This window comes from Varanus komodoensis, unplaced genomic scaffold (genome assembly GCF_004798865.1).
Source record: "Varanus komodoensis strain SLA01 unplaced genomic scaffold, ASM479886v1 scaffold5, whole genome shotgun sequence".
Classification (NCBI taxonomy): Eukaryota; Metazoa; Chordata; class Lepidosauria; order Squamata; family Varanidae; genus Varanus; species Varanus komodoensis.
In genome coordinates this window covers 4,335,848-4,360,526 of record NW_025336087.1, presented here as the reverse complement: position 1 = coordinate 4,360,526, position 24,679 = coordinate 4,335,848, and the positions used below count along the sequence as shown (strand labels likewise).

The window sequence follows — 24,679 nt, the reverse complement described above, 5'->3', positions numbered from 1 at the left end:
AACTCATTTATTTTGCCATGAGCTTGTCCACAAAATCTTACGCCATTGTGAACTTGTTTGCCTATAAATTGTCACAGAAACTCTTTTATGTCAATCGATCGTGTTGCCTTAGACGACTAGATTGAAAACGGCAGGCGTCTGCTGACCACGCCGCCTGGTGCGGCTCGGGGCAGAAGTGCCTCAGAAAAAGGGGTTTTCGGTCCTCGCAGAGCTGAAGAGTCGCCTGTGCGCGCCTCTCCCGCTCCAGTTGTCGGAGGGGTGCAGCAGTCACGCCAGGCAATTCAGCCCGCCAGGCGGCCGAGAGCGGTTCTTTGGCCGGGAAAGCCGACAAGGCGGAGGGGAGGGGATGTGTACGCCAGGCGGGACTAGGGGCGGGGCAGCGCTGCCCAACATATAGCCGGCTCCAGCGCATCTTCCTTCGGCGCTGCCCTGGAGGCAGCAACAGGTGTCTGAGTCTAAACATGGTGGTGACTACTCAGCCTAGTCAGGCGTGCGCTGCGGCTCTGGGCGGGCGGCTGAGCCCACCGTGCAAGCGGCGGCGGGCCGAGGACGTGACTCCTGAAGAACGGCCCGAGCCCCCGGGCGGCGTCGAAGCCGACCTGCAGCTTCGCGCGCCCGTCAAGAAAAGTAAGGCTCCCCCGTTGGGCCGGCTCCCCGCCTGGGGCAGCTCCCCGAGCCGCTGCGAGCCCATGCACCCTCTGGAGCGGCAGACCTTCCTCGACTATGGGCAAAGCTGGTACCGCTTCCGAAAGGAGCTGGAGGCCAAGTTCCACCCACTCGATCCGCTGGCCCAACAGCCACAAGTAAGGGGAGGCTAGTAGGGTTGAGATTGAAAAGAAAAGGTGTTGATGCTGCCTCTGCATTTCTGGAATGAAAAAACAGCTAAAAATATTTTTAAAATGAGATACTCAAAGATAAATGTAGACACCTTTTGTTTCTCTGAGAAACTGCGTATTTTAGGTGTTCAACATATTTTAGATTATTGTTTTCTACTCTTTATTTTCCCAAGACTATTCAGACGTGACATTGCATGTAGAGGGGAAGCGGGGTGGTGTTCGCTAGCCTAACCCTTTCGAATTGGCATAGTTCAAGATAAGATGCTGGTGCATACGCTTGTCCAAGGATTATGTCAGACCAATGGAGCCAGTAGATGAAGTGCCACATCCTCTTCTGAATATATTCTACATAATATATATGAAGTGTTCTAAAGTTGTTTTTGTTCACTTTATCTTTTATCATTTATGGAATGCCCTTTAGGAAAATGCCCAACCCTGCCTGTAGATCATCATATGTAACGATTACAGATGAATACACACGTGATAGGGAAAGCTGTATTTGGTCACTGCTTTCCAGTCCATCCTCATAAACCTGTAGATAAGTATGATTGTCCCACAGAATGGTCTATGTAGAGTTTTCATGTCCTTTTCTACAGAATGTTTTCTGTGTAGAAAAATACTGTAATATGGCATTAAGTATGGCATTAATTTAACTGTTCAGGGCATTAAGTCTTAAAGATGGAGCACACTTAGAATATTTGTAGGCATTGTATAAACAAAATAACATAAGCAGTGAGATAAGGATCCCTTTGTTGCTTTAACAGCATCTTCACTGGCACAATTTACTTATGGATTATATTTATATCAGCCTTTGTTCCTTCAAGGAACCTGATCACACACAATGATTGACAAATCAAATAAATTAGAAATACATAAAACTAGGGCTTTTTTTGTCATAGAACACACCGGAACAGTGTTCCGGCACCTTTTTTCCAATGGATTTTACGAAGTGATTTTGAATCGTAGCAGATCAGCAGCAAACATTATTAACATAGTGCCTGCAGGCTGCTTTTGTGTCTGCTATCTGCTGATAGTGAGGGTGCTGCTCAGCTGCTGGGCTTGGGATTGGTGTGTGTGGTCGCGCACTTACTGCCAGTGTGGTGAGTTCCTGCACCTTTTCTTTCTTTCCTTTTTTTTTTTTTTTTTTACAAAAAAGCACTGCATAAAACCACTTGCAGTTTTGTAAAAAGACAGCTTTGAAAAAAATTATTCAAATTAAGGATTCTCCTTACAGGTACACTCTGAAGTGCTGAGTAAATACTCTACTGTACATGGTAGGTGAGATGAGATGAAATCTGAGACAGGTATTGCAAATGCAGAACTGGAGTGGGAGTGCCAAGTCTGTTCCATTTTCTGGTTCATATCTGATCTATCACTGTCATTGTTGCATGCACTGAAATTTTTTCATGCCCTTGTCATTTTGCCCACTGTACTGAATGGCAGAATTAGAGCATAGTTGCCCATTGTTGTTTTGCTTAAGCACTGTAGTTGTTCTACTAGTGGACATTGTTTTCTCATGAACATATATTAACAGTTGCATATCACAAGTTGGTAAAATTACATATATGCTGTTTCTAGTTACCACAAATACTTTATGTAGATTAATCCTAAGGGGCTGCTGCTGAAAATAGGGGATTAGTAGCTTTGTAACCTCTTGATCTAACAGCACTTCAGCATTTTTTCAAATACAAACATTATCACTCTTTATTAGGTTTTTCTACATCCTACTTCTCCAAGGGTGAAGGGAATAGGGAAAAAATGTGTATACTGTCACATGTAATATATATGTTTTTTTCCTTAAGTGTGGATTAAAAATGGGTCAAATAAGTGAATGTGTATTGTCATCTATTTTGTTGTATATTGTTTGGTAGCTTCTGTGCCAAAACAGTGGAGTGCATGGGTTTTCTGGTTCACCCATGATTTAATGGTCATTGAGTGTTGACATTACGACAGTATACTATAAACCATATATTAACAGTGTGATTAAACACCACTGATGCTAAATATTAGCAGTTATTGTTGGTAAATTAGTGGCAATAACAATGTTCAAGAAAACAAGCTTAGCAGCACTGATAGCCCAGCAGCATGATCTACTCTTTGTTGGTGGTGTAGGCATGCCTTTCTGAGCTAATCAGAGTTAGCAGGGTATTTTGGCATAGACTTAAATCTCCCCATCTTTCCTGACAAGATGCTGACAACTGGGAATAAAGGCAGGGCTTCAAAAGAAAATAGCATCTGAACACTCTGAGATGGTGTATAGAGAGATGAACCCCATTACTGATCGCTCCCCCCGCCCCACACCAATTCCTTATTACTAAGCAGAAGACACTGATGAAAGAGGATTAGGTCTCTGTACATTTTCCTGATCATACATTCCCATTCATGATATGCATAGCAGCTAACTTTCCCTTGTAAAGAGATAAATATCTGCATTCAAATATATTAAATTCCTTATTTATAATTATTTTTTGTGCATTTTAATTAATGCAGGTCAACCAATGAGTTATGCATGGTAGAGTCTAAAATCCTGTTAAAAGATGCAAAACTATGTACTTTCTTCAATGAAAATAGAAATACACTTCATTACATACCTCAACATCTCTGTGGATGTCTGAATTCATGTCACTTGATTGTGAAAATCATTGCACATCCAAATAAAATGAACATATTTTTTCAGTTGCAGCTTGAGCTTGGCCACAGTTACCCATGCTCTGATAACCTCTCAGCTGGACTATAGAGATGTGCTCTACATGGAGCTTCCTTTGAAGAAAGTCTGGAAACTTCAGCTGGTTCAGAATAGGGCAGTGTGTTTGTTAACAAGGGCCGGTTCATGTTAACAAAGGCTGGTTCACACCAATTCCTTACTAATTGCATTGGTTACTGGTTGAGGCCTGGGCTTGTTTTGATTAAAAAAAAACCTTAAATGGCTTGAGAGCAGGGTACCTGAAGGAACACCTGCTCCCATATGTTCCTACCTGACCACCAAGAACAGTTGCAGAGGTCCTTCTGAGAACCACCCCTAAAGATGTGGTGGGGGTGGCAAACAGGAGAAGGGCCTTCTCACTGGTTGCACCCCATCTATGAAAAATTCTCCCCAGAAAAATACACCTGGTCCCCTCATTACTCGTTTTCCACCACCAGGCAAATACATTTTTATTCTCCAGACAGTTTAAGAACTGCTTATTTAATTTTTTAATATTTAAAATCATAGGATATGTTAATGATTGTTTTTTCGCTACTGTATCTGAGGGAATTTTATCAACTGTTAGAGTTATCCGTTAGAGTGTATTGTTATTTCATTTTATTGTATGGATTTTTGTTGTATACATTCTATGGTTCTTTGTATTGTTACATATTTGTTCTGGTTTGTCACTGCCCAGAGAGCTCTTGAGGGCTATAGCAGCAGTTTAAAATGTAATAAATAAATAATAGCCTACTTACTTACTTGCACAGCAGTGCTAATCATGAAATAATTCAAGGTGAGCAGTAAATTAAATTGGACAACCACAATTAAAGATTGGACAACCACATGTTGAGGATTACATGAGTGGAGTCAGCTAGAGCCAGGGGGTCAGACTAGATGGCATGGGAGGCTCCTTCTGACTCACTTTGTTTCTATGTTAAATGGCCCAAGTCTTAAAATAATTCCATGCTAATACATTGGTTCTTATTAATCATAATATAGTTTTCTGTAATACTGTAACTGGTTGTCTCTAGGTTTCATTTTTGTCTCTTTGCATTTTAAAGCCTTTTCTTCTTGGATTCCTAGATAACTGCAGAGGCTCGGTGCAAACTGATCAGCTGGCTAATTCCAGTGCATAAGCATTTTGGCTTCTCTTTTGAATCCTTATGTCTGGCAGTAAATACTTTAGACCGCTTTCTCACCACTACACCAGTGGCTGCTGATTGCTTCCAGCTCTTAGGGGTAACCTCGCTCTTCATCTCTTGCAAACAGGTACCAGAAGTATAACTATAAGACAAGATAAATCTTTAAACCATGGTGATTAGGAAAAACCAATACAGTACTAAGGAAGCTTGAATATAAATGGATCATTGGTATTATTTTGTTCAGTATTTCTTACACTGAAACTGTTTATAAAAATTGCTGCCTTTCCCCCCACTCTGAGACATTACCTTAGTCAAAGTCTCCTAACAGATTAATTTTTATATGGAAACTTACTTATATGCAAACATGTTGATTATGTGGCAGGGTGCAGAACAGAATCTTACGGTAGGGATACAGAACCTTTTTGAGCCAATGGGCAAAATTCAATTTCAGAGAAACCCATGGTGTGGGGTGACAAAGGGATATGGATTAAGGCCAATACTTTAAAACATCAGCATATTTTAGCTTCAAGATCTTACTGCCAGTAACAAAGCATTAGGAGAGGCATTTCAACATTTTAGAATGAGGAGTAAATAAATAAGGGACACCTTCCAGTAGATGGTTGAAGGAAAAGAGGTGGGGCTAGGGATCCCAAGGGAGGCTGCTTTGGCCTCTGGCTTAGGGCCTTTCTGGACAATAGAAACAAACAGATTTTCCTTTGGAACTTTACCAATCGGCAACCACTGCTAACAGTATCAGCATGAAATCCCATTCATATATCTGTAGGACGGATAATCCTACTTCAGAGGCTAAACATGCTAGTCTGTATTCTAAAGTTAAATCAAGAAAGTTTGTTGTCTTTTCTTTGCCCTTGTAATCATCTGCCCCTCACAAAGTCCTTCTGGAGGTAAAGGAGGCCCTCCTGAACAAAATGGGATGAAGCATGGCCTGCTGATGAAGGGGAAAACCAAAAAACTCAAAATACAACTGGGCAGCACAATCAGTTAGAAAAGTCCTGATTATAGACTGGATCTTTAGCAAATGTCAAAACCTTCACAGCTGGCCCCTTTTGAATTAGCAGCGGGAGGGCATTCCATAAAGTGGTTGCTGCCACAGAGAAGACCTCCTGCTTGGCAATGGGGAGCACTGGAAAATTTTCACCATACTTTTGTTTCATGAAAAATTTCCTGGTTTGTATATTCACTAAGGGCCAACAACTGTAGGGCTACTTTTTAGAATACAACTGCATAGACATTTTCAGCATCCTGAGTCTTTGTCACTTTATTCCATAGGACCACTTCTTTAGGTAATTTGTCCAGAAATGGGGTATAGCAACCAGGGTTAGTAATACAATATCCAGATCCAGGGAACACATTTCACATTTTCAGTAATGGATACAATAAGATAGCAAGCACCAGTCTATTACACAAGGATGTATTTGCCATTCTCTGGATCTATGCAGTCAGCCCTTCCCAGCTGCACTTGATAAGCTAGAATAGCCAAGGGTTGAGAAAGAGAGTATATTGGCCAAGCTACAAGTGATGTGATTTGTCCACATCTTCAGGCTTCAAGAACAAACAGATCCCCAAAAGGTAGACCAGAAGGTGCATTGGACACTTGCCCAGATACTGTACTAAAATCAGCATTTAAGTTGGCATAAAACTGAACAATTTAACCCTTGATTTCCCTGCAGAATTATCACAACAGACCTCCAAGAGCTCCAACATAGGATTTTGAAATATATATTTAAATTTGTATATACTGCCCCATTTCTATAGGCTCCCATTGACAACAAATCCTAAACCACCCAAAAAAATTCTGCTCAACAGAGGATGCAATGCAGAGAGCAAAGTAAGCACAGCAGCTGTGGTTTTGTACTCATAGATGTATCCACTAGCCACTTAAATTGAAATTAGAATCGTTTTATCTTTGAGAATATAGCTATCAGTATTAATACTTTTGAACTATTCCTTGAAATATTCCCAAATGTTATTCCATGCTTACAGTGTTGTTTCCTGGTGTGTCTTTCAGGTGGAAGTGCATCCGCCTAAAGTGAAACAGCTCCTGGCCCTTTGCTGTGACACTTTTTCTTGCCAGCAACTCTGCAACCTGGAGTGCATCATTCTGAACAAGCTCCAGTTCAACCTAGCAGCCCCCACCATTAACTTTTTCTTGGAACACTTCACTCATACAAGGATGGAGGCTTGCGAAGCTGATACCTGGGAGGCCAACAACGCCAAAGTTCTGGCAAAAGGTGTAGCTGAACTTAGCCTGGCTGACTATGCCTTTAACAAATATATGCCTTCTTTGCTGGCTGTTTGTTGTTTGGGGCTGGCTGACCAAATGTTGCAGCACCAGAAACCACTGGACCTGAACATAAGTGACTATCCAGAGGGAGTTTTGCAGGATTGCCTGAACAAACTACATTTACTTGTGTCTTTGAATGAGGACTCTTTGCCTCTGGTACTACCCCCTGAGATTTCAGATCAATGTCTGCACTTTAAAATGAGTTAACCAAGCATAAATGATTTGGAGCACTGTGTGTAGCCATACATTGGAAGTTTATATCACCCATTTTCAGTGCATTACAGAAGGCTCAATAATAGTTGCAATACCTCTAAAATAACAGTATTTACTTTTTACTTTTTATTCAATAGTGCCCAACAGGTTTTATCTATATTTATTAGTAGTGGAAGCTGTGAGATTGGTTTAGAATGCAATTGATTAAGCAATGGCTTCTTTAATCTTTTAAACATTTCAAATTAAGTTTTGCACAGTAGACTTGTATTGCACTGACATTATTTCAATAACATATTGAAGTTGTAAACATTGTATATTATGCCTATACTTATTTATTGAGATGATAGTTTAATGCTAAGCCATAGGAAGGACAACAGTAATATAAATGCATTTATCCAATAAAACTTCTATCAGTAATTATCTCTAATGGCAAGTTGTAAGCTGCTCTGTATTGTGTTCCACAATGCTGTGTACCATGTGTCCAGTGACGCTTACTGCCCGGTAAGTATGGTCAGAATTTAAACCCTATGGTCTAACTATAAATTATGGTCGCACATGAGTTGCAGTGTTGAAATGGTGAGTGAGTGATTTCATGTAGAGTAACAGCAGGGATGGAAGAGAATGTTGAATTTCTTCCCTCTTACATTCTGTTCTCTATCTGATTTTCTTTCTGTCAAACACATTTTAAAACTAGCTGAGAAGCAGCTATCAGAGAGGGATTTCATGGGGTAGAAAAGTCCAAGCTGCCTCCTACCTACCACTTCCACCATCCACCCACTCACTACTTACTGCACGTTGGTGCCACCTGTGGCCTGTCTGGCACTGTTACGTGGAGTTCAACCTTTATACATTCGCACTTTCTTCATCCTCCATTTGCCTGACACAAATTAGACTTGAACCAAAAATGCATATGGATCCTGTAAAATGTTTCAGTAGATTGCTTATCTACTTGGGGAGAGCTGTAGACAGCCTGGAATGGGAGCTGTGTATGTATGTTTCACAACTCAGTGAAGTGGGGGTAGGGAACTTTCAAATGGGGAAAAACCTCTGTTTTTCTCCCCTCCACCAAAGACCTGGTACTGTACAGAATAGATCAAATCCCAGATGATGTGAAGATCCTCTGTTCAATGCCCTAGAAAGACTGCCGGTCAAAAGAGATACTATTTATTTATTTAGACAACTTGCATGCCACCCCCTTCGCAAAAGCCTCGGGGCGGATTCCAATCATAAATAAATATCATCATACAAATACATAAAATAGTGGAGACATCCTGGCAAAGTTTTTTAAAATCAATAAATAACCTCAATAATTAAAATAACGTTTAAATTAAAAGGTCTTCGCCTGGCGCCGAAAAGCAAATAACGACGGGTTTGATAGATGAATAGTCTGATCTGACATAATGTTTCTATGTTCTTAAAGTGTTTGTGTTTTATAGTGCTAGAAGGTTCAGGTTTGGGACTCCTGGCTTGGAACTTAAGCACTTTATAGTAATGAACAGACTTGGCTTTGCAGTGGTTTGAATAGTCATTAGTTTGTTACAATGAAATTTTCAAGTAAGCTTAGACAGCTGACAGAGTAGTACACTCCTGGGCTTAACATGCCTGCCATATTTTGTATTCTAGGTTTCAGGATGGTCAGCCTAACATTTGTTCTAGGTCAACTGCTTGAAAGCATTTTTAAAGATAGAATCAGTAGGCATAGTAAGGAACAAGCCTTGCTGAAAAAAATCCAAAAGGGAAAGTCTAGTCACACCAACCTATTGAAATTCTTTGAGAATGTCAGTGAGCATGTGGCAATCTAGTAGACATTGTCCAGTTGGACTTCCAAAAGGTTTTTTACAAAGTCTCTCACTAAAGGCTCCTGAGCAAACTAAGCAGTCAGGGAATAAAAGGTGTGGGGAGGAGGAGGTCCTCTTATGGATCACTAACTGATTAAAAAACAGAAGACGGAGGGTAGGAATTAACAGCAACTTTTCTCAATAGAGAGAGGTAACCAGTGAAGTCCTGCAGGATTGTTTATTAGGACCAGTGCTTTTCAACCTATTCATACATTATCTGGAATTAGGAGTAAATAGTGAAGTGGCTAAGTTTGCTGATGATACCAGAGTATAGAACATGGAATAATCAATTCAAGTTGCAACAACCCAAACCCAGGCTAGATATCATTGTCAGAGCAATACAACAGTGGAACTAGTTGTCTAGAGAGGTTGTGGGCTTTCACACACTAGAGACATTCAAAAAGAAGTTGGACAGCCATCTGAGTGGGATGGTGTAAATTGGTGTCCTGTAACAGCACGTGTTGCACTCAATGGCCTTCATGGCCCCTTTCAACTCTACTATGCAACTATTTAGAATAGTTAAAACCATAAGGGATTGTGAGGGTCTCTAAAGTGGGAGAATCAAAATGGCAAATGCATTTCAATAAAAGTAAGTGTAAAGTAATGCATATTGGAGCAAAAAATCCAAATTCAAGTATATGCTGATCAGATCTGAGCTAGCAGTGGCTGAGCAAGAAAGGGGATCTTGGGGCAGTGGTGGACAGCTCGATGCAAGAGCTGGCCCCGTGTGCAACTGCTGCAAAAATGTGAGCCGCCCCGAGGCTGTGTAGCAATGGGGATGGCATATAAAAAACTTTACATAAATAAAAACAGCAAACTTCATGCTAGGCTTAATTAGGAATGGAATAGAAAATAAACCTGCCAAGATCTTACTCCCCTTATATACATTCTTAGTACAACTGCACTTGTGTTCATTTCTGGTCACCTTACCTGAAAAAGGACCTTAAGTTGGGAAAACAACAGAGAAAGGCAATGAATATGATCAGGGGGCTGCAGCACTTCACCCATGTGGAATGGCTACAACAATTGGGACTGTTCAGCTGAGAAAAACTGTGAGTAACAGGAGACATGCTAGAAGTGGTTAAAATAATTCCAAGTGTGAAGAAAATGTAGAGGGAAACATCTCCTTCCCTCCCCATAACACTGAAACCAGAGGTCATCCCATGAAGCCGATCGGTGGAATATTCAGGACAGACCAAAAAATGTATTTTCACACAACATCTAGTTGAACTATGGAATTTGCTGCCACAGGAAGTGGGGATGGCCGCCAATCTGGATGGCTTTAAAAGGGAATTGGATTTATTCATGGAGGAGGGGTCTATTGGTGGCTATTAGCCTTGCTGGCTGTGTGCTACCTCCTCTATGGCATGCCAACATACATGTTGGTGAGCAGCTTGGACAGGTGGCGGTCTTGCACCCATCCTGCTGGAACCTGTGAGCACCATGAGTGCACACTGCTGGACTAGATGGACCGTGGATCAGACCCAACATGGTTCGTGCGCTTGCATTCATATGTTTCACAGCTTTTGGTGTGTTGGGGAAATACAGATTCCTAGTAGAAAAAGGTTGCTTATATGTGCCTTTGTGTTATAAAATCACACCTGCAACATCTCTGTGCCTTTTTCTCAGAAAACACCTGAATTCCAAGACAGGCTTCTGTTTAGTGTTGTTTTCAAGCTGTTCCTTTAAGGGCTACTACCTTTGGCTGGAAAAGCCTTTGTGGAATGGGGCTCCCCAGGCTGTTCTTGTGCAGAGAATATTCTTTGCCAAACAAAACTGATAAGGGCAGCCAGACAAGTTTCCCTAGTAGTATTGTAGTCATCCTCATTTGCCCACAATCATCTCCAAGACCCACAATAATCCCTGTGCTCCTCTGCAGAGCTTGCACATTCTTTCTCACCTGTTCCCCTTACTTTGTCACCACCTAATCAGCTGCTATGTCATGTGACTCAGAATGTATAAAACACTCTGTGTATGTTCTAAAAGCTTGGTGGTGGTGCAGACCACTAACTGGTAGCATGCTGTTGTAAGTAACTGCAGGGGGCCTGAGTGATCTCACCAATACAAATGCTGGGGTTCAAGGCGATTCAATCTGCCCTGCAGGTCCTGGTATTCATTCTCGCCATTAGTAAAGAGGCTCTGGCAGGTTCTTTGGTGCAGAGAAGCAGATGTATGTCATCTTATTATTATAGGTGCGTGTGGTGGGGAGAAATGGGCAGTGCAGTTCCTGGACAGTGGCCTGCATGGTGCAAGATGGGGAGGGTTTTTTTTTTTTACCTCACAGCAAGATCTATGAAGCCAAATGCTAGAGGAAAGTTCCCTACCCTGGCTCCCAGCAGGATTGGAGCCCAAATTCTTCCTACTCTTGTCTTCCACCTAATATGCAAATATAAGCTTTAAGAGTTGAGAGGATTCTCTTGGCTCAACTAGGCCCCATTCCTGAAACTGCAAAAGATAGGTCACCAGAAAGGAATTCAATGGTAAAGTCACCAACACACTCTTATGCTTTGGCCCTGATGTATTTGCACTAAAGTGCAACCACAACAGCCACAGCAAGGTCCATGGCCAGAGCTCACTTTGCATTTCTTCCACACATTTGTTAAAATCTCGTATCACAAAAGACTTCCACTTAAGACAAAAGACACTGGCCACCTGCTATTTGGTGTAGTTTTTCTGTATAACAGATGCATGAGAGCAGGTTCTCTTTGTGTCTGGATGGCCTACACTCCCTTTTTTGATACCCATTTCAGCATACACTGCCACACCCCAACGGATTTGTTTGCAATATTTCTCACCACAATGTACAATGCTTTGTAAAAATGTACGTGACAGACAGCTTGTCAAGCAAACTTCTGCATGATTTTCTGCTGAGGATGCTTACATTTTAAATTCTCTACGGCTTAGAGATTAGTTGTGTGTTCCATTGTAAGCTTCCAACCTGCTGCTTAAAGCAAATTTGTACACCTATTATGCAGAGATTGTTCATAGAATGCTCCCTGTAAAACCCCTCTGAAAATGTAACTTCTTATGTCACAAATTTGGCAGCACACCTGGAATCTGTGTTTGGCTTCTTAATGGCAAGGTGTTCTACATATACACTTAGCAACACTATATAATTATTTCAGATATAGGGGAGCTGCCATTACAATTAGTTAAGGGGGATAAGCTCAAAGGAACCTTAGTTCACATGGCTCCTCACATTGCTTATCTCGAAAAATATAAACAAAAACTTTTAAAAGATGTAGATGTAAGGTGCAGTTTTGCCTTAGGAGCATCATACAATTTAACTAGAAGCCCTTCCAGCCTATGTAAGATCTGTCCACTATCCATGTTCTGTCGCTTAGACACTTTGGACATGTACAGGGGTATCTTTCATTGTTCTCCAGACCAGTGTCTACATACTGTGAGTTGGATTTAGCAGAAGGAAACTGCCAGTGTAGGGCTAAAGAATCTCTTTCAACAAGGGAACCAATTTCCATTTAAGTTCTTGGGGCTGGATTCCAGTGGTGAGTGGGGACAAACATACAAAACTGCCAGCATATTTTAGCCTATTTACTGCCATTAACTAAGCATCAAGAGAGCCATTTTGACCTATTAGGACACAGACTTATGTATGGTAGAGCTGTAAAACTTTTATCTTTAAACATGCACAAGATTGCACCCGTAGAATGGGGAAAAACTGCATAAAAGCCAGGAAACACCCACATTGGTGGTAGGGGAAAGGGGTGTAACCATCCAGAGGTTAGACTGGGGCGCCCTGAGGTTTGGCACTGCTCCACTAAGCAGAATAGATTTCCTCTCTGCAGACCCCAATGCCCTCCGGAGTGTTGGGGATTACTGGCAACTAGCAAGATTCAGCTAAATTGCAAATTCTGTACCAAGATTTGGCCCTGCTGCTCTTAAAACATCAGAGTTTCCTAAGCTATTGGAAATGCTTATTGAGGTTAGTCAATTATATTGATCAATTAATGTTTAAAAGTATTAATTACTGGAAAATAAATATGATATTCATCTTAACTATGAACGGAATACAATGGATCATCCTTATATCTGAATAGTGAATCTCAGAATACATGTCATCAGGCAAAATCTCTTGTTCTATGTCTCTTGGAGGCTGCAATGTATCTTTAATAGTTTGTCTAAATTACTGGAGATGTAACCAAGTAAGTGCTTCTTTTCACCATTTGTGTCCTGCTTTGGGTGAAGGAGTCTCTGAGTGAAGGGGCTATCCAAAAAGCAGAGTGACAAAATGCGCATATGCTTAAGCACAAAGGTTTCAGTTCTGCTGGAATCAAGGTTAGGGCAGTAGTCGAAACAGTAGGCAAAGCTCAAAACATAGGCATTACACTGTTCAGCACGGTAAAGCAGGAATCTAAGTCAGGAGCACAGCGCATCAATCACAGGGTAAGGTTCAGGAGACAAGACAAAAGCCACTGGAGCTAAAAGAACAGGATTATTACCAGTGCCAGTTCTGCAGACATTGAAGGCTTTTAATCACTGGAGCCTGCTGAGCCCTACCCAAAACTCAGTAGCAGTACATGACTGTGCCATGGTTCCATTCCACTGGATGAATTTCAACTTTTGTGGCATAATGATGTGGACAGAGCGCTTGCATTGGCCCCACCTATTACCTGCTCGCTTAATGCTTGCCCTTCTTGGTTGGTTGAAAAATCTATAGAGGAGGTTTGAGTCTGGATCCAGGAGGCTGTTAATGCCTCTCAGAGAGGGAGTGGTGTCTTCTGCTTTTAAAAAAACTGCAGTCATTGCACCACTCCTTAAGAAACCTACTCTGGACCCAGCAGATGTGAACAACTTCTGACCAAATGCCAAAATTCCCTTTTAGGGCAAGGTGATCTAGTGGGTTCTGGCCAGGCAGCTCCTGGTTCTCCTGGACGTAACTTACTATCTAGAACCATTTCAAGTGGGCTTTATGCCTGGGTTTGAATGGAAACTGCCTTGGTTGCCCTGTGGGTTGACCTTTGCTAGGAAAGAGACGGGGGAGCACAACCCTGTTGATTCTCCTGAACCTCTCAGTGGCTTTCAATACCATCAACCATAGTATCCTTCTGGAAAAGCTGGCCTGATTGGGAGTTGGGAACACCAATTTGTGGTGATTCCACTCCTATCTGGCTATGTCTCCAGATGGTGGTGCTGAGGGTCTATTGCCTTGCACCATGACCTTTGTGCCATGGAGTCCTGCAGAGGTCTGTTGTGTCCCCCACACTTTTCAACATCTACAGAGAGATCATCCAGCAGTTTGGGGTGAAGAGTGGTCAGTACTCTACCTCTCATTTTCATCATCTCCAAGAGAGGCAGTGACTGTTCTAAACCTGTGCCTGAGCTCGATAAGTAACCCAGCCATATATTAACAATATTCATACTTCCATGTTCCTGGAATATGTGGTTCTTGCTCCCCAATAATTCTATCTAGCTAGCTGTGGTAATCTTCAAAGTAGTGGAGATACATGTTGTGGTGCTACTGCAGAGAGATGTATGTAAACATGACATTGGTTCCTATGATGCAACAACTGAGTTTCAGCACAACCAGGTAAAAAATATTTAAGATATGTCTACATCATCTACATAAGGAAATGAGAATCCACCAACCTAAGGAATAGCTTGTTCACATGACTTGATAACGGTAGTATCAAGTAGGGATTTGATATGTGGATTATTCATTGCAGATTGACATTTCTGACTGAATTTTCACATAAAATAAACCTCATTGATGATGCTTTTAAATATAATTTCAGTATACTAATTTCACATAGTCTTCTGTTTGACATCGGAGAGATTGTATGGTGGAAATTGTAAGGTGTTGCGGTGGCTTCCCTGACTATACCATTCAGATCAGAAATGGTAAATACCAGTTTCAAATGCTTCCCACCTTAAACCTAAACTAAAAACTGTCCTGCAAGTAGAAAACTAGCACATCAAAGAAAGTGGTTTTTGCATAGTTCTTTGCTGGTTTTCTCTTTTCAGGAAGTTGTCATTTTCAATATAAGGGAACATTTTAAAAAATTCCCTTCCTGCAGTTGGAAACAGTGCAGCCTCATCTACCCATCAGCATTCCTGAACTGCAACCCATTGAGCATGCAATGGGGTAGGCGTGTGTCTTGCTAAGCAATCTAGGAATGAAAAATCAAGAAATTAGTTTTACACTGCATTCATATCTGAATTTTTTCCCCTGTTCTGAGAATCCCAGGGTGATTTTTGTAGTCCTCCTTCACTCATGTTCATCCTCAAAAGGACAAGACGGTTAGCGCCACAAGTGAAAATGGACGCAAGGAGAAGGAGTAAAGAAAGGCATTCTCAAAGGCATCCGCACATTTCTCGTGCTGGGCAGACCCAGGCACAAACAGAGCTCTGATTTGCTTTTTTCGGATCCTGAAGACTTAAGCCAAAGCTCAGTTCTCGCTCCTCTCCGCACGTCGGTTGGCCGCGGCGCCAATGTGCAGCGAAAGGGCGCAATTTGGTGTGTGGGCTCCGAGGCAGCAACGGCGGCTGCATCTAATCCCGGGGTGGGAGGAGGACAGAGAGAGGAGGGGTCGGGGCTGGGCTCCCTTGTTGCCAGGCTGGATGGTGCCAAGAAGGCGAAGGCGCCACCTCTGGCGCTCAATCGGCAGCCGGCCGGCAGGCCCGCCTCCCCTCGCTCCTCACTCTTTCTTCCCCAGAGAAGCTGCCCTGCTCCTCGCCCAGCGTGGGCAGAGCAAGCCCAGCCAACTGATAGCTGCATCCCCGGCGGCGGCGGCAGCGAGAGGCGAGCGAAGGAAAGCGCAATGCAAAGCCGCGGCGGCAGGCAAGCGTGCGGCAGCCTGTGCCCCAACAGAGTGCAAGACTTGGCCGGGCGGCTAGGCAAAAAACCGGGCAAAGCCGAGAAAAAGGTGCGTGGGTGCAAGCCGAGGCTGCAAAGCTAGAGAAACGAGCCGCACCGTCAGAAGTGGCAGCCGCCCTGGCGGTTTGCGGAAATCTTTCGCGCTCTCCTCCTCCGGCGGGAGACAGCGGCGCCCAGCGGTTAGCCCCAGGCACCTTTGAGACCAGAAAAGAGGGCATCCCCTAAGTAACCGCTAGAAGAGGGGCGCTGGTAAGAAGGGACGAAGTGTCTTTTGAGCATGTACGGAGTTCCTTACCGGCTGAATGACTACCAGCAGCCTACCCCAGCAAGAACATTGTTTTCAAGGAAACCTGAGCCCCTGCATCTTTCGTTGCAGACATTGTGTGAGCGTGAGAGAGCGAGAGCGAGAGCGAGAGAGAGAGAGAGTGTGTGTGTGTGTATGTGTGTGAAGAATGATAAATCCTGGCCATAAAGATGACCTTACGCCTACGATCCTAAGCATGGTTTCCTACGGAGTAAGCAAGCTTCACGAAGCAAAGAACAATGTAGCTCGAACTCTTATGTTTACAGAGTTCAGTGGGCTTACTCCAAGTAAACAGGAGGCGCAGCAGTGCAGCCTTAGGGTCCTAACGTTTTTGTTTTGCAATTGTTCACTGGCAGGTGCTACGGACGATCCATCCCAGAAGCAACCCAATAGTCATTTATAACGATCCATCTCCGGAATCTGTAGATGTGGGTGAGTTCACGTTGAAACCTGCCATTTACCAGTTGTAGGGTATCAACCTCTAAAAAACGAAGACCCAAGTCCCTCACATTGACTTTCCTCACATGGTAATCATCCTTTTATTAAGATAATCCTCCTGGCCTTCCCCAACATGGAGCCCTCCGGATGCCTCAGAGTAAAATACCCTTCTTCCACAAGCATTGAGGATTCAGGTGTTCTTAGTCAACACACCTGGAGGGTGTAATCTTGGAGAAAGCTGAAAGATCTCTTCCCCATTAAGATTACTTCTTCAGGACACATATACACTCACCTACAACATACTAACTGGGGCATGCTGGGAGTTGTAGGCCTTTCTGTCTGTATAGGCTGGCTGGGGCATGCTGGGAGTTGTAGGCCTTTTTTCCTGTCTAAGCCTGCATAAGATTGCTCTTTTAAGTGATTAAAATTACTCTGAAATAGTCAACTTAGAATGGAACAACTTTGTCTGAATCATTTATTACCACAACAATGTCTTAGTTTTCTGCTGTCAAGGAAAAACTTCTCTTTCCTGGCATCTTTCCTGTCCAGATTCCAACCTTCCCAAATAGGCTTCATCTTGCACTTCCATTGAGTGACCTGTTACTTTTTCCTTATAGCCTTTCCTACCATCGATTGGCAGGATTTAGCTGACTGTACCTCAGTCTTTCAACAGGAAGTTTCTAGAGTTACTGCAGCCCAGCAGGTAATTGACTACCATCATCTACATGGCACATTGTCTTGGCTTGGGGCCAAGAGAGACATGCTGTTATTCATGCAATTATGCTTGAATTAGTACGATTATTATTGGAAATAACAGATGCAGACACCATTTGGATTAGGGCAAAATGGGCTTTAACTTTTGCTATGCCACAGTCCTAGTTTGGATGCTATTTCCTCTCCATTCCATCCCATTGCCCTTGCAATTTCTATTGGAAGGGAAATTAACTCACCAAACTCTCACACGGCTTGCATCTACACAAACAAAGGCAAATTCTCAAATTTAGGAATTTAGCTGTTTTATTTAGGAGATAGTATTGATGTGTTTAGTAGGAGCAAGTTCTCTGAAAAAAAAAAAAAAAGCAGTCTTCAACTTCCTGTGAACAGAATTGGCATCTTTGCTACTGTGCTGATGCTATGGTGAATGCAGAGTAAAATTCTCAAACTGTGTTCTGATCTGAATTGGAAAGTGGAATTGATTTGAAGTGAATGAACTGAGGCACACACAGTGGAGCTTAGAATTTCCAAGAACAGTTTCTAAAAATGGGAGCTGAAGCCAATCATTGTTTTGCACTGGAGTAGTATATAAATACTAGAAATAAACTGGAAAGTAGTGCAGAGGCAGTGTGGTGTAGCAGGTGGTCAGGGACTGGGGAGACTCAGGTTCATGTCTCTGTTCAGCCATTGCAGCTTGCTGGGGGGCCTTGGGCCAGTCTCCAACTCTCAGCTTAGCCTACCTCACAGGGTGGTTATGAGGTGGGGAGAATCATGCCTGCTTTCTTGAACTCCATGGAATAAAGGCAGGATACCAAAGTAATAGTACACAAGTAATACATACAATGAGCAGAATTAAACTGGACAGACCAACCCAAAGAAATATGAATATAACCTTTTCTGGAATGAAAGAGTATGTAGATGAGATCACCTTATAGGGCTGCAATCCTATACGTAACCTATGGGGAATAAGCTCCATTAAATAAAGTTGGGTTTACTTCTGAGTAAATGCACACAAGATTGTGTCCTTGTGTGGTTGGAAATTGTGCTGCCCAATCCTATCTCTGAGAGGTTTATTAAACTGAAGTGAGGCATATAGATATGTTAATAATGTTTTCTTAGAATTAAATCAAGCTGAACTCATTGGGTCTTGCTCCCGGAAAAGTATACACAGGCTGATGCCTTCCTGAAGGCATAAATGGGATTTACTGCTTGCTTAGGCTGGTAACTACATGGATCCTAGATTCTATCTAGAAAGAAATTGGTGCTTGCATCTTCCCACTGTGCATTCCTGATCATTCGAAATATATTCCAGGAGCGGCAGAAGCCATTCCTTTACCCTAACACATGCAGTTCATAAACTAGTGCAATTCGTTGTGTGTCTACTCAGAAGTCAGTCCCATACTCTCATATTGCTGTTCTGAGAGCAGTAACGAACCTGTTATGAAATGCATTTTAGCCAGTGTTAGTCCTACTTAAAAAGACCCATTCAAGTGACTTGGACTCAAGTTAGTGATGAATAATTTGTCCTGTTCCTTTCAAAGGGCCTAGTCTATGCAGACCTAACACTGAATCCAAGGCAGTATTCCCCAACCTCACAAATGTGTTGGACTACAACTTCCATCATCCTCAGACCAGGTGGTGTGCTGGCTAGGGAAGATGGGAGCCTTAGTCCAGTACATCCAGAGAATGCCTGGCTGAAGAACCCTGCCTTAAGTAGGATTTTCAACAAACAAATCCACCGGTGCTTCACAGGTTTGAAGCCCCTTCTGAGCAGGGCCATCTGAACAGCATTATGGGCCCCGGGCAAAGCAGTGTACTGGGGCCCCTACGACAACTACAACTACTGTTAATTTTGGAAGTTTTCCCATTTTCCAAAGGTTAACATACACAGATTAGTATGGGGCCCGCGGGCAAGTGCCCATCAGACCCTGCTTCGGAGTAAAGTTCCCATCACACTGCCTTTGTTACCAGCTGCTGCGTCTCATCCTGGTAGTTCTTGCTCGTTTGACGGACAGAAAGCAAGCGGCTGGTGAGCAAACACCTCTTCGCCACCACTACCACCTGGGCCATAGCAATCGGCTGGTGAACAAGCATGAAGGAGCAACTCTGAAAGGCCGCAGTCCGTGGGCCCGGCTGGAGCGTGCGCTCCCCACAAGGGTCCAGGAGAGGGGGCTCGCCCGCCCAAGCGCCCTGCGGTGCGGCAGAGGGGCGTGGCCAGCAGCGCGGTCCCTTTCCAGCCACCGCCTCGGCTTTGTATTTCAACTGGACTGTGAGGCTGACCAGCTCGCAGGGCTATGATTGGCCCGTGGGGCCAGCCAATGTGCTCTCGTTCAGTGCTGTTAAGGGAAGGCGCAGCGGGTTCGAGTGTGTGTTGTGCGTTGCCTTTGTGGGGCCGCGGGGACCGGCGCAGTGGGTTTCCTTTGCCCACTCCTCTCCTTTCAGTCGTAATTGCTCTTTAAGTCAGCCCTTAGCTGCCACCGGCACTACTGGACAGAGAAGCGCTTCCTTGTTTCTCTTCGCTATGGCAGTGCAAGCCCTCTACCATTATCTAGCTTGGCCGATGGATTTTCAGGTGGGCGTTTGAATGTGGATAATGAGCGCGCGGAAGAAAAAAATGATAGAACATGAGAACCGGAAAGCTTTCTTTTAATCCCCACATTTCATTTGTTTGTTTCAGAGCCCCTGCTTGCAAGTTGAGCCTGATTTTGATTTCCAGGAGTTTCGTGATGCCGTGGATAACTTCATATCCGGCAAGTTTAGTTAAAATTCCTATTGGAGAAAAATGACTCCCGTTGAATGACTAGAACGGACTGTCAACAGTATGGGATCAAAACTGTACAGAAATCAGTTGCGGGTAGCCCATTCCTATACATGCTGACTCCGATGTAAGGGCCATTGCATTCAATATACCTTACTCATAAGTAAGTATGTGTAGGAGTGAAGACTTAATTGCAACTGCATATATTACAGTACTGTGAAGATGGAAGCATGCTGTATGCTTAGAGAACATCCAGGCACCAGATAACCTCTTAGAGGCATCCTTTCTAGTCTGACTGGGGTGGTAATGCCTCTTCTAAGAGGACACCTGCCAACTACACAAATATATGTTTAAAAGACAGTTAAAAACAAGCACATGTTTTGTACTCAGTTAATGGGAGTTTCTAATAGAATAAATGTCTTTTAATCAATTGATCAACTAAATGTTTCTGTTCTATATTTTCCATGCATGCCTTTTGATTATTGATCAGAGTAAGGGTCAGTTTAGGTACAATTGAGGCATCCCTTTCTGTATGTTCCTCTGCAGGGAAACTGATGGGTTCATGGAGGTAATTCATTAGGAAAATGGTGTGGGGAGAAGAGGTTTCTAACTTCTACCTCCAAGTGCTGTAGTCCCAATCAGAAGTGCACCTCTCTCCCACTCCTGTGATTGGTATTTAACTTCAGGTACAGATCTCCAGTATTGGCATCCAGCTTAGCCTGTAAAGTTGTATTCCATTTAAAGTTCTAAGTCATTTTATCCACGCTTAACTTGGAGTAGCTTCCAGTGAATACAAGAGATTTACATTCTAAGTGCATATTCAATGGCACTGTTAAACAGAGGTACAAATTTCACCCATTTTATTAGGCCTTAAGGTGTGCAACTAGCTGAAACACAGAAGTTCCATAATCAGGATCTTGCACAATTTTGTTCCAAGTCCAAAGGGGACAAAGGTGATGCGATTGGGACTAAAATTCAGTGTGTATAAGGAACTCTTTCTCCATGTACTGTTCTCCTTATCTGTAATCCATCCACCAGTTGCTTTTATTCCATAGTGGAACAGTGGTGGGGGACAAATTTCAATGGCCAACATGGGAGTGTGAGTGGGTAGATGAGGAAAGAGGAAAGAATGGAAATAATTAAAATTCTCTTCCTTGATGTTGCAGGGAGCCATGAAGGTTCCTATGCAAATAAACCACAAATATGTATAACTGGGTTCAAGATCTATTGACCTTAGCCACCCATGAAAAGGTATATTCACTTAAGTTACTTAACAGAAAATCCTTTCTAGTTAACATGGGCAATTGTTCTCAAATGATATGCAGAATAATGCAGTACACTGCTAAACCAGAGCAGGCCTGCATTGAGAAGTTCATGGCACTACACCTTTTTATTTTACTTTTAAAAATTTCTGTATAACCAGTTGTCTAATTTTGTTTAATGTTTTACTTATATATATGGAAGCTTTTAAACTGTTAATAAAAACAAAAAATCAGTGGACTCTAATTTCAGATCTCTTCACCTCAAGTTTGATCCTCAGCCTAGATTTAAATGTTATAATTCATTATGTACAGTTTTTGGCACAATCATAAATGGACATCATGTCAGTTGTGTAATTTTGAGTCTTACTGGTCTCCCTAGATCCATCTTCTTTGATGCCTCCTCTGCTGGATTCTGCTGATTTTTCCTTCCCTGTGGATGATGGAAGACCATTCAGCCCTTGTCTTCACCAGCCCACTCAGGCTGATCCTGTCTCTCAGATGACTGTAGAAAATATCTCTTCCACTGAGCAATACTGGAAAGACTTGGCTGATCATAACCAAAAAGCACTGGGGGATGCACTTGTGGAGAACAATCAGGTACATGAACCAAATGAATGTGCAAAACCAGTTACATTCCATCCAACCTGTGTTGCTACTTAGCAGCAAGAGACATGCCACTAAAGACATAGGTCACTAAAGACATAGGCTTGATGACGGTCTTTGAAGTAATAGTTAGAATAAATACAAGTGCTCTTGAAGTGAATTGCAGGTCAGAGACTTAGGTTCTGCTGAAGTTAACAGGTTTTACATGTTTAAACCAATGTGCAAATCAGAGTGGGGAACCTGTGTGCCAAAACACCAGGAGAGCCACAACTACAATCATCATAGGCAATGCTGGTTAGAACTGATCGAGGTCAATATTGGGATGGTGACAGTTTGCCCACCCCGGTGTGATTTGTCAAAAGGGTCCATTCACACAATTCATCAAAAGGGCCATTAAGAAAACAACATGTGCTTTCTTTCTGACCTTTAAAAAAATATGTGTATGAATGATACTTGGCAGCATGTGCTGAGATAGTTGGCCATGTGCATGTAATCATTCCAGTTTTTTCTCTAGTGTTCAGGTCTGTACAATCCAGTTAAACATACCTACAGTTGTATTTCCTTAGGAATCCTCATGGCTCTCTGGAAGCTCAAAGAACAGGATTTTAATTCTTCCCCTTATGATCTACCAGACTGAACACAGCATACTATTAGAGGTTTATTTAGGCTAACCAGGTGCATAATAAACCTCTTGATACCTGCCTGCAGCTGAATTACCAGATATTTGGTAGTTCTAACAACATAGCTGGTGGCTCTACTTAGTTTAGGGTGCCTGGAAATTAGTATGGCTGACTGGGGAGTGCTTGGAGGTTTTCTGTTATTACAGGTATAGGATGGCACCCTTGGACTTATTCCCAAGCAATTTTCTCCACTTGGGTTGCAAACTGATGTTGTTTATCTCCCAACAGCTCCATGTGACATTGACCCAAAAGCAAGAAGAGATTGCTTCCCTGAAGGAAAGAAATATCCAGCTGAAGGAACTAGCCAGCCAAGCAAAGCAGCTTGCCTCTGTGCTGGATGTAAGTGCTAAGTGGACTCTCCCAGCAGTTCTCTTCTGCATCATCTTGCATCTGGTAGTTGCAAGCACCAATCTGGAAGCTCACATGATGAAATCACATGGTGATAATGGAATTCACTCTTCACTTGCCTAGAGACATTTGCTTGCATGGGGCTCTGAATGGGGGTTTGAACAGTATCTCTGCCCAATGTTTGCATAAGTGTCTTGCTCTGATCATAGAATCTCCTAGAAATCAGTAAAAAGTGAAGGTGGCTACTTTGTCCATAAGAGGAAGAAAAAAAAATCAAAATTCATGTTAGTGGGCTTAATAAACAGGACATAACACTGTATTAGTCTTTGAGATCTCCACATCTCTTTGGGAAAGATGATGGAGAATGTGGAGACCTCAAAAACTTGCACATTTTTGTGAACTTTAAGGTTGACCTTACCCAGAAAACCATGCTTAATCATGGTAGGGTAATGCTATTTTGTTCAGGTGTAGGAAGGCTTTCCTAGAGGAGATCAACCCTGACTGCTCTTTAGAAGGCCAGATACTGAAGATGAAACTCAAATACTTTGGCCACCTAATGAGAAGGAAGGACTCACTGGAGAAGAGCCTAATGCTGAGAACAACTGAGTGCAAAAGAAGAAGGGGACGGCAGAGAATGAGGTGGTTAGATAGAGTCACTGAAGCATTTGGTGTGAGCTTGAGTGGACTCCGGGGGATGGTGGAGGACAGGAAGGCCTGGAGGAATGTTGTCCATGGGGTCGCGATGGGTCGGACATGGCTTCGTGACTAACACCAACAACAAGGAAGGCTTTTAGTAGCTCATTCATAGGGGGTGCTGTTGCTTCAGAAAAGAGGCCCACTGTTCATCATGCTTTCTCCAGTTTTGCATATACAAACTAGACACAGAGTTAATGACTTGCAGTGCTTGTGATATTTCTTGGCAGAAGCTGATGCTGCCACAGTGCAAAGACAGCACCGAATTCTCCCTCGCCAGTGGTCCCAGCAAGAGGAACCTCAAGCAGGTGTCTGTTGCCGAGCAAGAGGATGATGTGGAAATGAATGAAATCTTACGGGAAATATCAGAGAAATGCAATGCAGCCTTGCAGTCCATTGATGACAACAGAAGCCCAAAGCGCCCTCGTGGAGAGAGTGAAGCAGTCCACATGTATGGTGCTTTCCATGGGTTGCAGACATGCAGCAGCCACAGCTCTCTGGACTTAAGTGGCAGTGAACTTGAGGAAGGGCTGTCTTTCAGGACGTCCATCAAAGAGCATAGTAACATCCGGACACTGGCCTTCCCTCAAGGCAATGCGTTTACTGTCAGGACAGGCAGTGGAGGCTATAAGTTTAGATGGGTCCCAAACTGATGAAAAGGGATGCAAATCAGCTAACTACACTTGCCTCACTTTCCAGTGACTTCTTGCCAAAGTTACAGTCCTTTTCATCTGACAGTTGCCTCTGCTAAGTCATTTTATGTTGACACTTGGCTGATGTAAACTTGAGTTCCTAATATTTAGCTATATGGAAAACAAGGGCAGCCATATTGGCTTTAAGAAAATGTAAAAATTCATATAGTGTAATAATGTTTAGTAGGACAGCTCAAAGATCATCCCTAAATGCACATTTTTTTTTACTAATCTTTGAGTTGACTAAACAAAAAGTATGTGTGTTTCTATTTTTAAAAATTTAAATCTTAAGGGCAGGGAAGTCCCCTTTTTCTGTCCTAACCTACTCCAAA

At 42.8% G+C, this 24,679-nt stretch overlaps 2 protein-coding genes across 2 annotated transcripts; both read left to right on the top strand.

Moving 5' to 3' along the window:
* The first annotated feature begins 461 nt into the window (after nucleotides 1-461).
* Nucleotides 462-7,323, top strand: CCNO (cyclin O). Its single transcript, XM_044446116.1, has 3 exons — nucleotides 462-803; nucleotides 4,606-4,791; nucleotides 6,694-7,323. The coding sequence occupies exons 1-3, from the start codon at nucleotides 462-464 to the stop codon at nucleotides 7,174-7,176; spliced, it is 1,011 nt and encodes a 336-aa protein (XP_044302051.1). The 3' UTR covers nucleotides 7,177-7,323.
* A 7,198-nt stretch (nucleotides 7,324-14,521) lies between these two features.
* MCIDAS (multiciliate differentiation and DNA synthesis associated cell cycle protein) lies at nucleotides 14,522-24,308 on the top strand. The gene is made up of 10 exons (XM_044446115.1): nucleotides 14,522-14,568; nucleotides 15,367-15,904; nucleotides 16,516-16,591; nucleotides 17,215-17,300; nucleotides 19,283-19,434; nucleotides 19,754-19,883; nucleotides 19,989-20,061; nucleotides 21,711-21,928; nucleotides 22,843-22,953; nucleotides 23,886-24,308. Exons 1-10 carry the CDS (start codon nucleotides 14,522-14,524, stop codon nucleotides 24,306-24,308), a joined length of 1,854 nt encoding a protein of 617 aa, XP_044302050.1.
* The last annotated feature ends 371 nt before the right edge of the window (nucleotides 24,309-24,679 follow it).

Coding starts and splice junctions, on each gene's coding strand:
- CCNO (XM_044446116.1), top strand. CDS start 462: ATGGTGGTGACTACTCAGCCTAGTCAGGCGTGCGCTGCGGCTCTGGGC. Junction 804..4,605: donor CGCTGGCCCAACAGCCACAA/GTAAGGGGAGGC, acceptor TTGGATTCCTAG/ATAACTGCAGAGGCTCGGTG. Junction 4,792..6,693: donor TCTTCATCTCTTGCAAACAG/GTACCAGAAGTA, acceptor TGTGTCTTTCAG/GTGGAAGTGCATCCGCCTAA.
- MCIDAS (XM_044446115.1), top strand. CDS start 14,522: ATGACATTGGTTCCTATGATGCAACAACTGAGTTTCAGCACAACCAG. Junction 14,569..15,366: donor CTGAGTTTCAGCACAACCAG/GTAAAAAATATT, acceptor CGTGCTGGGCAG/ACCCAGGCACAAACAGAGCT. Junction 20,062..21,710: donor CGTGGATAACTTCATATCCG/GCAAGTTTAGTT, acceptor TGGTCTCCCTAG/ATCCATCTTCTTTGATGCCT.